Source organism: Lathamus discolor, chromosome 5, assembly GCF_037157495.1.
Source record: "Lathamus discolor isolate bLatDis1 chromosome 5, bLatDis1.hap1, whole genome shotgun sequence".
In the NCBI taxonomy this organism is placed as follows: domain Eukaryota; kingdom Metazoa; phylum Chordata; class Aves; order Psittaciformes; family Psittacidae; genus Lathamus; species Lathamus discolor.
The window spans coordinates 120,063,987-120,081,036 of NC_088888.1; the positions used below are offsets into that span (position 1 = coordinate 120,063,987).

The 17,050-nt window shown below is 40.5% G+C and overlaps 1 protein-coding gene across 6 annotated transcripts in view; it reads right to left on the reverse strand.

Annotated features, from left to right (window-relative positions):
* The window catches only part of PLCB1 (phospholipase C beta 1), a 249,505-nt gene that overhangs the window by 12,573 nt on the left and 219,882 nt on the right, over positions 1-17,050 (reverse strand). For 2 of the 6 annotated variants that reach the window (XM_065682354.1, XM_065682355.1), the window contains exon 30: positions 9,991-10,055. The exons of 2 other annotated variants lie outside the window; for them this stretch is intronic. In XM_065682354.1, coding sequence (XP_065538426.1) covers positions 10,017-10,055 — 39 coding nt within the window. In that variant the 3' untranslated portion in view covers positions 9,991-10,016. Of the gene's footprint in view, positions 1-9,558; positions 9,651-9,990; positions 10,056-14,393; positions 14,492-17,050 lie in introns of those variants that run through there. 2 more of the 6 variants (XM_065682356.1, XM_065682357.1) reach the window with 2 other exon arrangements.

Sequence of the window (17,050 nt, forward strand, 5' to 3'; positions counted from 1 at the left end):
GAGATTCTGGCTATATTTAAAAGAGGGGAGAGACAGGACAAGAAATCTTCAGGTGCTCAAGGCCTCCTGTGTGAGGGCTCAGGAGCTGACAAAGTCCACATCCGAAAAACATGTGGTGAAACCCACACTACAGCTTTTGGATCCTTGCCTAAGCTGAACTCTGAATACAGCTCAACAAAGTGCTTGTCAGTCTCTCACATCCACCTTGCTAATAGATAATTATAGTGTTACCTGTGCCTGACTCTTGGCAGGACGCCTCTGACAGGTACCTTTAGAAAATTCCTCCCGAGCACAGAGATTTCTTCTCAAGCATGGCAATGAAAAGGAAATAAATAACCTTTTCCTCTTTCTGTAGTGGCATCACTGTGCTGCTCAGTGGAAAAGGAACACAGTCATCCTATGATTAAGTCTGGCACCTCCTTTACTGCGACACCCTGCTCTGCCTTTCTTACTCAGCCCAGCCTCTCAAGCCTGTTTTGAGTATTAAGAGCTCCTAACATACATTGAGGTCTGTGTATCTTGAGAGGGCTTTCTTCTTAAGGTGCCTGCACTATAATTGCTATGTCATTGATAATTGTCAGAGGACTGCATGGAGGTTTAGAAGCCGTCATCAGTTCAAACAACAATCACACTGATAAAGCCTTATGCTGCACTTTGAAGTTTACCTTGCACTGACTATAGTTCTTCACATCAGAAAGTCTCTGTGGGATGGCTCCTCACTGAAAAGTCTGCTTGGAAAATTACTGAGCAGTCAGCCCTTGTGTTAATATCCTGTTAAAAATGAATGTTTCTAGACTAGAAAGCAAGCACGCTCTGAATAAAGATCAAAGCCCTGGAAGTTTCTTTGAAAATCTTTTCAAGTAGTTGCAGTCCTGTAATCCCTTGTAACAGCGAAGGCTATTCCAAAATATTTCCCAACTCATTAACAACAGGAGCCTGGCTTCCTCTTTACTATTAGCAGAGATGGGCATCGACTTTCCTCAAACATGAGCCAATGTAGTGACTGACCCATTATTTTCTAACCTAACAAGCTAATGACAAAAATCAGAGCCTGGCAGAAGTTTAACAGCAGAGACAGAGCTTCTGTCCCTCATTTTCCATCTTCCAGAAATGATTTTCCATTTCCCAGTGGTTTAGCCTGTGTACTTTCAAGTGTCAGGAAAGTTTTGAGGCTGAGTTTAATACTGACAAAAAGTCGGGACTCGATCCAAATTTATATATTGATGTATATTATGTAATGAAGACCAAATGGAGATGGATCATAGCTACTAAGGATACAGAGCTTAAAACTGTTTATGGCTGCTCTGTGTTTATATATTACTGTTAAATTCCCATCTCTCTATTTCCACTATTATTTCATCCATACATCCACCACTTCTCATTCCTTTATGTTTCACAACACTCTGGGGTTTTTTGGACTCAAGAAGCAAAAGCAGTGTGGAATTCTAACTACAACTCCCAAAAACTTTATAGTTCAATGTAAGAGCAGCACTGCCTAGAGGTTCAACCTCCTTAAAAACAGCCTCAGGGTTTTTACTTCCCGGTACTACAATGAACTTAAAAGGCAAAAATGCTCCTCTTCTTGCCTGTACAGCTGTTACTGGATTAAGCAGTACTATGCAATGGGAGGATAATGGGGCCATCCTCATGATTAAGTTCAAGGGATTAATATGTCAGTTCAGTTGGGTTTTATTTAAACATTTTTCTTAAGGTCATATTTAACACTGACTACTGCAAACTCAAGCAACTGTTTAATTGCCCATGAAGTTCAAATGAACCATGCAGAAAACTCCATTGCAGTCATGTTCAGCAAGCATCCTGCAATGCAAAAATTGACATATAAGGTAACTTCATAAAGCTGGATAAACAAGACAAAGCCCGTCCCATTGCTGTTAAAGGGCACACATGAAGTTCACTTAAGTCCACAAGAAGACACTGATTAACTTTGATGGGTTTTGGATCTACTGGCAACCATGTAAGTGTAGGCACAAAACACTCAGGTCAAATGAAGGAACCACTGGCACAAAATGGCATGAGGTGCATATTCCTTGCCCAACAGAGATCTGAAGGAAATCTGACTCACAAAGGAGAGGTGCAAAGGCTGCGTTTCAGAGGTCCCAACTGTCTTGTCTTAGCAATTTAAGGAAACTGCAAAGCATGAAAGTCTAGGAAACAGGACCAGGCTGCTGCTTAAGATCCCAGCCTGCTTCAACAGACAGGCTGAGATCACAAATTCCGAGATGCCATTCTTGCATCCAGACCTGCCCACCTTTCTCTCTTTGTGTACAACCTGACCTAGGTTTCTGCTGAGCACCTGAGCTCCACAAAGAAGGGAAACCACTGAAGGTGTTTTGCCCTCTTACTGCTTATTATAGGTGAAGGACTACCACCCTGATCATGCTGCAGCCTGACAAGCCAGCACAGGTCTGAGGTCAGCTCTTCTCAAGTCTAGTGGGATACATTCAGGGAGCTATGGTGACAGGAAATGTGTGTGTCATAGTGCTTGCAACTATGGTATGCTTTTCATCTTGCTGTGTAGTTGAACATCTTAAAATCCTCTTTTAATGATATTGCCAAGAATACAGTTGAATTTTGTGGCCAGACCTTCCTGTTGCCAGGAAAAGGGATATACAAATTCCCTAGAAGCCAGCAGAGACAGGAAAATAAGAGATACTACAACTTAAAACTACATAGAAAATCAATTCCTTTGGTACCTCCCTTCCTCCCTGATCTCAGTGGTTCACACCGGGGCCTCATCCAGATCTCAAGCCTACCACAGGAAGATCGAACTTTTCTGTTGACATCAGTGTGTGCTGGATGTGGTCCTTGGCTTCTCTCCTTCTGAAGTTAATACAGTTCACCAAAGTCTAGTTCACCAGAGGGTCAAGCCTGAACAGAGATGAATCTCATGGAACTTCCCTAAGTCCTTTGCTTTTCTTTCCACTGAGAGGCATGCCATCAGAATGTATAACATGATCTCCTTAGAGCTTCAATTTGTTTTTAATCTGATTTCATTTCTGTGTATCACTATTGGTAGCCTCTATCTTGCAAAAGTTTTGTACCGCACAAAACCTTATTTAAGGGGGGAAAAAAATTGGCAGCAGAACAGAACCTCTTCTCCATGATAAGAACTTATCTTTTTAATGCTCTATCAGGGTTTTATTATTACTTCGGTACTTGACATCTTCCAAAAGCATTAAAGAATTCTTGAGAGGTCTTACAACTTTACAGTGTGTTCTCTGATGCCAATTCTGATAAAAATCTAACTGAAGATAAGTTTAATGAACACTAGAAAAATAAAGGCCTTTCATAAGTGATCAAGTTATTTGAGGAAGCAGAAGAACACTTTAAAAACATTGGTTGCTTGGTTTAAAGCTCTGTTTAACGCACATGCTTGTTGAGGATAGCAGAAATGTACCTTGAATTTTGGGACTATTCCAATTGATGGCAAACACATATCAGAAGTGAATATGATTATTAATAAGATTGTATGACTAGTAAGCTTATTATGACTATAAAATGTTATCTCTTCCCCATCTTATGGAAAAGTATTTAGGACTATAGGAATACAGACAGGCATTACATTTCATGATGGCAAGTCACCTGCTACTCTATATAACAGTAAAAGGATTATTCTGAGTTAGTTACAGAAGTTATTCCTAAGAATTTCTTACCACTCATGTTATTTAAACTCTCTTACACGTCAATTAGTTTGAAATAGTAAGTCTTTAGGCTATCCATTAATTGCAGCACTGTAGGCAGGATCTGTATTTAAAATTATGCAATGAAAATTAAGCCAAAGCACCAAGCTGTCTTGGCTAACAAGAAAGGTTTCCTCAGCCCTTCGGATAAAGGAGGAGAGATAATGGGGGCACTGAATTCACAGGAGAACTCTTTCTCAGTTTACTATTCTGTCTTGTCACACGTTAACACAGACTACCAAAGCCACAAACCATTACCCGTGTGTTTCATCTCCATTTTCAGTGCCTTCATTTTCTGATCAAACAGTATGAACAGAACTCCAGTGATTAATGCAAAGGAAGGAGAGCAATATAGCTAACCTGAAGAACTGATGAAGAGACTGCAACAGCATCATTTACAAATACAATGTAAATGTGGATGGGAAATCGAAATAGTTTAGTTACTCTTTTAGAAGTTAGAGGAGGCTGATTGCAGAGGAACATCTGGTCTGTACATCAGAAGAGCCCATTTTTAGTTTCTCCCTTCTGCTGTTATAGCTCGAGGCTCTCAAAGAAATCTTTAACCCACTCTTTTAAGTCTCACTGTGCAGAACAGGTCTTAGGACAACTGAATTTCTCTGGTCATATCTTGCTTCACTGAGACACTGCAACTATGATTTGGCATTTGTACCATTAGAGCTGGTTGATAGTGGCACCGTGTCAGAGGTGTGTGGCACAGGCTGCCACATCAGTCAGAGCTGCTGCGGCAGCCACTGTCCTCAGTGCAGCCATTAGTTTATAGGATTTTTTCCACAAACCCTCTATGCCTGCAGCATGAATAAGAAGTCAAAGATAACACTCAGCTGATTCAAACAGATCTTGGGAATGGTGTCTTTCTGCCACAGGGAACAGGAAAAAAGCTACTGAAATATTGTGTGTTGAAAAGGGTGCCTGACGGGGGTAATCGTACCTGAGAGTGATGCTGCTTTAAAGTAGCTCTGTCAGTGTTGCTGTGTGCTACACCAGCAGTTACAGAGCTGTTCCAGCTTTGTGTCCTGTATCCTGTGCTTACTCACACTTCTAAATAAGAAAAGGCAGTCAGCTTTCTGTGTGATGCAGCTCGTTTTATCCTCAGACACTTGCACTTTACACTTCTGTGCACAAAGATATCCCCTTGAACATTCAGCCTAGCCACTGAGATTTCCTAATGTCAGCATCCTGCTCTTATTAAAAAAAACATTATTATATGCATGTTTATTTAAAAAGTGCTCTTCCTAATATTAATAAATGGTTGTAAGAGGGAAGCGAGGCTGAATCCTGAGTAATCCTCTTACGACATGCCTGTGCCCTCGTGGATGCAAACAAAAAAGGGGAAAAGGGGAAGGCACCTGGTTTTTAAGGAAATCAAAATAATGACTTCAATGGCATAAACAGAGATTTTGTATCAAGACTCATGTTACTGTAATATTCATACAAAAGGCAGTTTGTTCAGGGAGGACAGGTACAAAGAAGGTTGCTGGTGAGATATTTATTAAAGATCTTCATTTCTTTTCTGATCTCCAGCATATTGCAGGAGAGAGGCCTGCTGAAAGTCTCTGGGTAATGACAGAATTGGACATGACAATGGATATTGTCATGGTGGGCACCGACAACAGATGCTCGCACCAGGAAGATGGGTTGGTGGAGTTACTTACTTGAACAGAAAACTTTTAGATAGAGCAGAGCACTTTCTAGCAGGCAACACTCCTATTTACAATATGTACTCTGCTTTACTGGTGATTGGGTGGGAAAAGACACCCCCATTGCATATAAAAGGTCTGGACCTGTGGGCATGCTTATTGCTTTTTCACACTATATTCCTGCAGCAGCCAATAGAGAGGATGTAAAATCCTCAAACATGGTTTATATCCCTCAACTAAATCTGCTTACAAGGGAGTCACAACCATTTAAAGTGCAGCTGATATTACAAGAAATAAACCCCAGTCTTAAAAAATCACTTAAAAAATAAAATAGCTGAGTAATAATTTAAAAATGGAATTAATTTCCAACCAGTTGGTATTTTCAAGTGGGAGCTGCAGTGATGTCTGAATACAAATAGGGATGAAGGGTACTCCGGGCCAAGAGGAGTTGCTAACACTGACATGGAACTGAAGAGAAACTACTGCAGAATTTATTCCATTATGTGCCATGCAGAGCATGAGCTTCTGCTCGGAATTACAACAATACCCTGAGAAAAAGGCTGACAGTGACTTATCATTCCCAGGAGCTTCTACAATTTCCATGCTACTTAGCATTACAGGCTCATATAATCTATCACACCTTAACTTGAGCAACACCCAAGCTATGTGGTAGAAGGTCTGTTACTAAAAGAACAGGGAAGCATTTAATTGCCACCAAGGCCATCAATCCTACCAGGAATCTCTGCTTTAAAAACTGAACCTGCAGAATCTTCAGCAGATGGGAACATTTTAAGTGTGGAAATTCTACCCTGAGATCTCACTGACCTATATAACACCCCACAATAAAACTGATCCAAACAGACACTTCTAAATATACTAATATAAATAATCTCAAGACCACAGATAAGCTAATGCATACACTCATAGTTTCTAGAAATACTAACCTTCAACATCAGCAGGTTGTGAATTAATTTGCCCTGAGAGCTCCACGTTGTATGTTTGATTCAGGCATTAACACCTACTTGGTGAAAATAAAGCTGTCAGAATGTGAGCTACCACATGCAATATCATTCCCACAGGCCACTCAGTAATTAAACAAGGAGGCTGACATTGCACTGTGCAGAATTCTGGTTGTGGAGAACAGCTATCAAGAGTTACAACATTCCAGGCTTAAGTGAAATGCCAGCTTGATTCACACAGCACCTGTATATGGCTGAAGCCCCGCTGAACAACTCCACCATGCACTTACGTGTTCCTTTGAGACACAGCTTCAAGGATAAGGAAAGTGCAGCAGCAGCTTTTAGGTCCTACTTTTTAGAGCTCTTATGAGCCACCCCTACCCAGCTAAAACGTCCTAGTGGGAAAGCCATTTTGCATGGAATAAAACCAGTTCAGAGCAGGCTTGTAAGTCTACATTCCCTTTTTCTGTCTCAAGAATTTGATCTCAGATTTCTGCTGTTAACAAACATAACAGTTAACTAAAAGGAAGATTTAGATGATGACTAACAATCAGTCACCAGTGGATTCAGGCAGTTTTTGAATGAATATTTAGGTAGTTTTTCTAGCTTTTTGCACAGCTCTTATCAAGGCTTATAAGGATTATATGCCTCTCCTGCACAGAAATATTCTCTAAGGTCATTAGCTTTGTTCAGCCTAAAGCCAGGGGCTTCTTACACAGGAGGGAGAGCTGAGATACTCCTTTTACATAGCCTGCTCTCCTCATAACTAGGTACTTCAAAGCACTCAAAGTGTCTTGTCCTGTGGATGCAGCAGTGAGAGCTTAGGGCAGAAAGGGAAGAAAAAGAAGTTGTCTCTTATCATTCTCATATTTGCTTTGGAGCGAGGTAAACCTCAGGGCAGTGGATTCCTTCACCCCAGTTTTGAGCTCCCTGCATACTAAGTGCTAATCCCCCCAGGGAGGGCACACTGAATGGCCACCGTGCATACATAGCTTCTCCTAATACCATTAACTTCACACAGCCTATTAGGGCAAAGTCCTGAGAGCAGGAGAAAGCAAGGGAAAGACTAACTCCAGTGGTGTCATAAGTGGTTGCATGATACCTGCCACGGGAGGCTCTTCTCTGAGGTCTGATTTCCTTCTATCAGTGCAGGAGCAATTGGATTTGCCCAGGTCTGCATCATCCTCCCAGGATATCTTAATTTGCCCCAGGCAGGTGATACGACATTGGCTGTATACTGTTTGAAATGTAAGTGATGTATGATGAGAACAGCGTTAGAACAAGTACTTCTGATCTTTTAAATGTTCTCTGAGTTGTTTCAAGGCAGCTCAGCTCTAATCCTGCTTTTCAGGGAAGGAAGACAGAACATCCCTCAGGAAGAGAAATCAATATTCTCGTGGCACTTAAACAACAAAGAAATCCCAGTTCCCTAGCGAGCAATTGCCAATTCAATTTTGACATCTTCAGCAAGTCACTCTTTTGAATCCTGTCAAGGTGCCAACATATTTATCCTTTCTTTTGTCACACCTACTTTGCTCAGGAAATGTATGCTTTTAGTTGCCTTGCCTGTGTTCAAGAAGAAAACAGCATTTATAAAATCAAGGCCTCTCCTAGCAGTTTTAGTCTCTAACCTTACCACAATGAGAGAACTAAATAATATTAAGAACTGTGTTATTTTAACAAGTGTTTCAGTAAATGATCACTTAGTTTGCAACAATAAAAACATTTAAATAAACCATAAGCATGCAATGATATGTATAGATACATGAAGAATATGTTGGTGTCCATGTGGGCAGAAGACAGGTGATTTACAGTGAAAAAGCCTGACAAATCAAGTTATAGTCACACTTCATAGATCAAATCTACTTAGCATTTGCCTTTCAGTATAGAAGTCAATCTGTGTTGTGCAAGGCACAGGTAAACATACAGAGTTGGTTCCTTCTTTCTTGCCAGTACATGTCCATATAAGTACACAAGACATATTTAACAACCAAACAGAAAACCTGATACAAGCTGATAAAACAACCCTGGGGAAAGCCCAAGGAACCAACCATGGTGATGCTGGCCAGGGAGCAGAACTGCACTCACAGCCAGCATGTGCCTTCACCACTGCTGAAGGTGCACTGCTGCTGACTGGAAGGGGAGCAGTCCCCAAAACTGAGCCTTGGTTGTCATTAGAATCATAGAATAGTTTGGGTTGGAAGGGACCTTCAAAGGTCATCTAGTCCAACCCCCACTGCAATAAGTAGGGACATATTCAAATCAATTTTAGGAAGGACTATGTATTACAGAACAACTACTAAGACCTTGTGTGGAGTGGTGAAAAGCCACAGAAGGATGTTCTGTAGCAAGGAGGAGCTGCAGCTGTCTTGGGAAGGCTCCTTCTACTCCTGCACATGTGTGTGAGTTGAACCCGAGGACGCTGAAAAGCAAACTCTGCCTGCCTGGCAGTTAATGAAAATCGTCTGCATCCAGGTAACTGCAGAAAGGCAGGATTTGTTACCAGATACCATCCTCACTGAGAAGCCACGGCAGTTCTCTCCTCAGAGACAAGCAAAGCATATCAAAGCATTCCAGAAGAAAGCAGAAGGTGAAGTATGGAATTAAAATACAAAGCAAGCAGGATTCACTGATTCAATGAGAAAGGTGTGTGGCTTATTGCTACCCCCTCGACAGCGAAAGCTCAAGGCCTCCTGGCATGACTATATTTACAGGAGGTTCCAGGATATTTGCTTATACATAATCACATCTCCTGATAGCAGAGATACCTCTGAAATAACACTTCATTCTATCAGCATGTTCTAGTCATCAGCCCTTCCATAAAGCAACAAAACCCCCTCTTTTATTTCAGTCTGCTTTCATCTTTCTTCCAGGCTTTGCCTCCCTTTCCAAAGTTCTCATCTATTCCCTTCTTCCTCCCTAAAAACCTCACTCGCTTACCTTTAAATCTTCCCCTTTAGGCTTCACTAACCCTGTTTTACTGGTTCACATTCATAAACTCTTTCTCTTTGTCCCCCAGTTTTTCCTCCCACTCTGGTACCCTGGTTAAGCCTTTCTTTATCCCATACTCTGGTGTTCCAGATGACAAATCCTTAAGTTATCTGCTTGCTCATCTTAATCTTCAGAGGTACCTGGAATCCCTACCCTCCACACCTTTCCCCCTCTCATACCTTTACATTGAGATGCTCTCAACTCCTACCCCTGCATCCTCCCCCCCGCATCAATCTTCTTTACCTCTTCAGAGAGACATTTCATAGTGCCTGGTTGTCTGATCTGGGAGTACTGCAGCTACTGTGAGCAGAGAACAGAGGATATTCTGATGACCCCAAGGGCTGTGGAAAGAAAGCTTTGTATAATCATGCTGTTACACACAGCCCCTGACCGCTGCACTGAGGTGGGGCAAAAGCAGCAATAAATAAAACAGGCAGGGAGACAATGGGGTGGGGTATGGTTTGAAGAAGCCACAAATTGCTTTTACGGTTATAAAAGGGATGTAATGGTCAGTGGCAGCATATGTTATACAGCTAGCAGATAATAATCAGGGCTAGAATTGCTCCAAGATTTCAGAAGAACCACCAGGCAGTAAATTGTGGATGCTCCTGACTTAGTTTTGACATGTAAAATTAAAACAACATTAGCATTACTAGATAAAAAGGGGAACGTTTCACTCACTTTCACTATAGTCTCATATTCCATTTCTACTTCTGTTTTTCCTCTACTTCTTGTTCTTCTATGCTCTTTAAAACAAAACCAAGGATCATTTCAATTTGATGTGATTAACAGTTACTCTAAGCTGAAATGACATAATTCTGTGCATTACAGTAAAATAACATCTCTTTAATCTATGCACTCAATATAAAACAAAAGATTACTTCATGCTTCTGTGTGCTGGCTCATTAATATTTGACTTGGTACATGTTAGGCAGAGAAACCAGGCTACTTATCACAACCTCTCACTCCATACTTAAAGAGGACAGTATTTGAGCTGTGGTACATGGGAGATCCGGGTTTACTTGAAGTTGCAGCTTACACACATCACAAGAAGTGTCATTTTTTTTTCCTGAGAGGGGGAAAGCAGCATGTCTCTGAAGGCAAAAATGAGCATCAGCCATGCCACCTGAAGAACATGCTTGAAGAAATACCTCTGGCCGTTGCAGCAGGAAGGTCTTAGACTGCAATCATGCTTAGTCCCATGAACTCAGTGCAGTCTGGATGGAAAACCTTCAAGGACATCACCAGGTGCTTACAGGAGTGGTGCTGCTCCTTCACCATTCAGCCTATTCCCTTTGAGTCAGTGTTGCATGAGTGCCTGAGCAGGACAAGGGGTGGGACACGCTGCTCTTGGAGGTGTCACTACTGTTCACTCGCCTTCATCCTGAGTTGGTGCTTATCTCTGGAGCTGAAACTTCCATTTGATGGTTCAAAAGAGCAGCAGGATGGTCACACTGTCCGATCTACCAAGCAGACCCTGGCGTGCTACAGGCAGTTATGTGCTTCTCGGGGCTGACTTGCTGGGATAGCTGTGCTTTGTCATGCACCACTCAGAGCACCCTCAAGTTAAACTCTCTCGACGAGGTCTAAGATCTGGATCGGAGAAGTCCTGAAGGTAATCCAGCAGCAACCAAAAGGGCCCAAGTGTTTTAGTTTGTGCAGTTACTAGAAGGTGGCAATGAAATTATAGCTGGGAATTGAAATTAAATGGGTGACTTTTTGGTTCATGCCAAGTGCAGCCTTTAAACAATGTTGCCATGCCATTTGCAAGTGGCTGCAGCATGTTTCATTCTCTGTTAAGTTATTGTGGTTACTCTTAAGTAACTGTTCTTTCAGTATTAAGTGATTTACTGCTTCACATGCATAATTTATGCATGTGAAGCATGTGGTTTACTGCTTCACATACTAATTGCATGAGTTTACAGCTGAACTTGGTTCTGTATGTACAAGTCAAATCACAGCTCTTTCATGGTCGAGTTGGTACCACTAAAATCTTGACATTTCCCACATCATATACTTTATACTCTACCACAGATTCAAGACATTTGTATTTACACTGTCCAGGAGCCAGAGCTGTAATGGCATCCAAAGTAGTATGGTGATACTAGGTGACAGTCATGGAATAATTGCATGCAAGTTCACTGAGGTCAACTGGTTTTTATCTTAGTTGTCAGGTATGTTACAAATGAAATTGAAAACTGAAACCTTTAAAAAGAAATAGAAACAGACAATAGCACAAAATAAAGTTTCTCATTTAATATTTAAAGATTAAAATAGCTTCAGAACCGAAGTAGTACTTTTACAATTTGTTACAAAACATTTCCTCTCAAAGCATATTCTTAAAGTGAATATAATGATTGAGTCACTTCCTTGGTAGTCGGTGAAGAGGCAGAACAGTATGTTTGAGCACTGTGTCCTCATTTTACTTTCATGCAGATTCATAACTGCCTTCTAATTGAATCACAATGGCAGGCAAAAAGTACAATTAGCTAACTGCTGGCTGGATTTGATTGAAATCCTGTGTAAGGGAACTCGTGCCACCTTCTTATATTGTGTCACAACAAATGAATGAAACCTTTTACTTTTATTTTCTCCTTGAACTCTTTCTCACCTTTTTAGCAGTGGGCTGTAAAGCTACTGCATTAACACTGACACACATGGTGTTGTAAGATACACATTGGGTATACAATGGCCAGGAAATGGGTGCCAGTGATTGTGGTAGCTTGCACCATTTTGACATGCAAAATAAAGCTAAAATATTAGCTGAGGAAGCAGAAGGTGACAGTTTGTAGCAGAAAAAATGTCGCAGCAAGAAGGTGAAATGTAAAGTGAGTTAAGAAAGCTACTCTGTTTTGCATAGTTCCTTATGACTTCTGATGCACTTCATTTTTACATCCCTTTGATCTATAGACTCCACTGGTTTTGTGCTCCCACTGACAGACAAATCAGGTAGAGTGTCTTCCTTAAAATCGGTGATTTTAACAAAATTACATATATGTTTGCAGCACACAAACAGTTTGTTACTGTGCATGTTGGCCTAGTCACTTCAATGAGCCATGTAACTACTGAAGGCAGGTTAAGATTTGATTAGAAATTCCCTTAAAACCAGTCTTGCAAAATACTACAAAGCATCTTCTTGCTAAATTCCTTAGTTTATGCAACATTATTACTTTTCCTTACTTTTGGCACTGGTTTTAGCCAGCCTTCCAGTTAAAGACACATCTGGGTTTGTGCAAATGTGCATCTACTTTGCATGCAGGTGACTGCACGTATGTGGTGGCTTGTGCTCACACGCCAGGATTTGGGTGTGCAGAGTGGGCACCCATTTGCCAATAGGCAGATTTTACCTACCTGGAGGATGAACATCAGGCTCAAAACAAGTAAACATTAAAAAAGCACCCAAAAATGGTAACAACGACAAAAAAATAATCTCCTTAATCCAACTGAGGATTTCCCCTTTGGTTATTTATCAAAACACAGTCCACTGAAAGTAACAGAGATATCTGGATAGCATGAATTCCACAGTGATAGGAAATAATAAGGTTATGAGATACAACTACTCAGCTGTAAGTAGGGCAACACCACTCAAAACCTGTATTGTTTATAAAGCTTTTAACAATATAGTCTGTGCACCTGCACCATTAGGATACTCTGATCCAAATGACACAAGTGTAGCAGACATATATTGTATGTTAAGCACACATATTTACCACAGGGGTGCTCACTAGTTTGGGAGCTCCAGGCACTGTCTTGCAGCATAAGAGAGAGAAACACAGGGATTAAAAAAACCACCAAATTTCAAGCTCTTTTCTATCCTGTCACGATTACCTGGTCTTCAAAATCAGCTTCAAGCACCTTCTTGATTTAATGTGAGAAGTATCTTGCTGTATGTACAAACATTGCATTAAGCTCTTTGTGAAATCTCTAATGCGTAGATAATACAACACAGAAAACGTGTAATTTCCCAAATCATAACAAAGCAGCCAAATACTGATTGCTTTTATTAGTGCTGAGACAACATTTTAGAGAAGACACACATGGGAACTAGATTGCAGAAGAACACTAATGACAGGGGGAAGTGTTAAAACACTATCTGCTGTTCAGAGTCACTGTCTACCTCGTGCTGGTTTCCCATCAGTTTTCTGGAGACATCAGACAGTCCAGAAATCAATCCAGTGCGAGTTTAAGCATTTAAAATATTGAAGTTGAATATATTCTGGTTTATCTGATGATCCCGAATGTGCCCTCACTTGTGCAAAGGGCAAACAAGGCTTCACTTTCTGTGTCTGGTTTCTAAGCTGTCAGGAAAAACTCTCTTGCGTTCTCATTTACTGTGATGTTACTATAAAGAACTACTGCTGCAATCAGTCCAGATTTATATTCTCGCTAGTGCACAGAAATGGGGCACAGAATCTTGTCATTCACTACAGTAAATTGTGCTGACCTCACACTTCCAATCAAATGTTGTTAATATAACTATTCTTTACAATTATCCTTTATGAACCTTTAAAAATACAATGAAGAAAAGTGTATTGTACTGGGGAAAAGATAAGGGAATACTGCTTATCCACATGAGCTGCCTACAGCACATAATTTAGTTCTTTTAATAATTCACATCTCTCCCAGTTATTTAGCAAATTACATGTGTTGCTGTTGGCTCTGCCTTTGGCACACACTCACAGCACAAAATGACCATGTTAAAGAAAGAAGAAAAGATTTGAAAGAACAGTTTGAGGAGAACAGGAAAAGTTTTAAGCAATGGTGCAACCCAAGTGACTTAAGATTTGTAGACATGAAACACTCATGCTTACCTCCTTCTTCCTCTTCCTGTACTATACTGCTCTTACCAAGGCTTCAGCTAGCTAAAGGGTTCCTCTTCACTGGTGGAAACTGAGAGGACGTATTTCTGCTGAAATTTTGGCCAGCTAAGAAGCAAGCAGTGGTCTCTGGCCACTAAACTGGGGCAAAACCCCAAGCCGTCTAGAAAACAGCATATACTGTCCATTATTTAATCAATAGAACAAGGAAAAGATTCTTGGCCTTTATGGAAGATGCTCTGGCCTAAATCACTAAGCCATAACTCCTTTTCAAAATGCTTCCAGCTGTGTTGTGTGTTGTAGAGTTCGTCTTCAAAATAACGTTCCAGATGTGCTTCACATAAGAGTGTTCTTTAAGGAGGTATCTACAAACAGAATTGTAAAACCAAGCAAAACAAAAGGAAAAGAAAGGATAGAGGCCATGCTTTCCCATGGGTGTCATCTACAGCAAGGTTGCACAGACAGACACTTAGGACAAAATCTAGCTCATGGCAACACAGAAACAGTACAGTAAACATTTAAGGTAGCACCCTGTTTTGAAGTACTTTGAAAGGTGTGAAATGTTGTTATATTAACACCTCCCTTGGATCAGAAAAGATCCTCCACATCCCTGTCACAAAGACAATGCACATGTAGGTTTCCCTGTTGATTGAGCTGAGACTGTGAAGTGGACAGATGGAGGAAGAAATGCAGGAGGAAGAGAATGGTCCTGGCTTTGATCTCACTCAGTGAAACTGTAAAACCAATTCAGATTAACTGTGCTGCACACCAGAGAAAATCAGTGTTTAACAACAACGTGAATGAAACCCATTGCTATGCAATTCCACCTTTACACATACACAATCCAACTGCAGCAAGAATAGCCTTCCTATGCACTCCTATTTCTCATCCTAGGCAAGAAAAGAGGAACTACTAACTTCTTTCTTACATGATCATGAAGCCTGTTTAGCATTCCTGCAAAGGTTCTATTACTGGATTCTTGTCTGAGTACCAAGGCTCCTATACAGAAAACAGGCAAGTGTTCACTAAACCTGTTGTATCACAGGAGAGTCTAAAGCTGTCAAAGACTATGCAACAATCTACATTGCTGAGGACACTTTTCCTCTCATAAACTCTGTCTAGGTCACACATGGAAATATTCTTTTGGTACAGATTAAGTACCCCAATATTTCATGTTAAGCAGTGCTGAATTCTCACTCATCCTGTAAAATCCAAGTTACAAAAATGTATATATATGTACATGTGTAAGAACATACAAGGACTGAGAAGCACCTATGTTCTCTGAGGTGAACCATAAAATTAGAGAAAGCAGCTTAGCTTCATCTTAAAACCAGCTTTCTGTCCACACAATGCACAGTATTACAATAAGGTATATAGTACCCCAGTCTGGAACTACTTGTCTGATGCCTAGTTAAGCATCAGCTAACCCAGTTATCTCTGTGAGAACACAGCCTGAAGCAGTATTCAGCAATGGCTCAGTCTTCCCTCTGTCCTTATAAACGGGTCAAAGTGAAGTCCAAAAGCTTTTCAGTGAAACAAAATTGTTGCTCCAATTTAGCAAGTGTACTGCATTATTTGATTGTTTTAAAGTGTAAAGTGTTAACACATGGGTTTTGTAAGTAAATTATCTTCAGGGGATGTAAAGGACCCAATCCTCTGATCTTGATGGTGAGACAGAAATTGCTTTTCCATAACTGATACTCAAATTTGCAAGATGGCAAATTAAAGAAAACCCTTCTCCTATCCCAAAATGTCATTCTAAATCACAGCAGTTCACGTTCAAAGTGGTACCAGTAACATCTCTGAAATTATTATCAGCAAATGCCAGTGGAATTATTAAGATAAGCATCAGGCAAATGGATGTCTCATTGATTCAATGCCTCATACAAATAAAACACGTTAGTCATCTTCTCTGACAAGACTGACTTCCTTTGCAACTTTCTGTAAGTCAGTTCATTGCTAAAGGTCTCAACTCTCCCATCTGCAAAATTGTGTGAAATCTCTGTTATTAGTTCAAACGTTAATACTATTAGAATTTGAAAGCAATAGCATAGCCTTGTCCTACAGAGCTAGCATAATAGCTTAGGCAATTTTAGGTCCTTCTCTGTTCAGTATAGCAGATGGCACAGCTTTCCCTGCAGTACGAGGAGATCTATTTCCTAAGAATGTTTGAAAATCCAAATCCTTTTCGTAATCAAGTATCAGATAAAAGCATCTTTTACACAAACAGCACATCGAGAGAATGTCAATTCCCAAAATGTCATTAAACACTAAATTACTCTGAAATAAACAAACAAAAATGTGCTTTTATTACAAATTGCTATTAGTTGCATTTATTTTGTACGATGCAGTCCATAAGCCAATTAATTCTTCAAATGACTACATGGGGGAAGTCCCTTCAGCCCCAGTGCTACGTACTCTATGATAAGCTCATTTGTGTCTAAGAACAGATTTTCAGCTTCATTCTTTTCTGAAGCCAAAGTTAGCCTCAGACGGTAATGCAGCTACTGCTAATAAACTCAAGATGCCTTAATATCAATTTGCTCAATGGAAAATCCTACTTATTTTGAGCTAATTTACTACAGCAGTACCTGCTTAAGATCAATTCACAGCAGACTATTTCCTATTTAATGCTAATTAAAATCATGGATTTCCTGTTCCAAACAGCATGTAACCCTGAAAAATTAGCTATGAACCCCATGTGTTATTGACTCAGACAGTGGACTATGTCTAGACTTACCACCTAATTGTGAGGTTCCTAGAAACAGCTACTGTAAGCAATGACAAAGCGACCAACACGAGGTCAGGTGATGAGGGAAAAACAGGAGACACTGAGATTTGCCTTCTCAACATTACCAAGTGCAAAGTGGCTTAGCTGTGGGTTCCTCCAGCCTGAGGAACCAAAAGCACAGAAGGCTGGAACA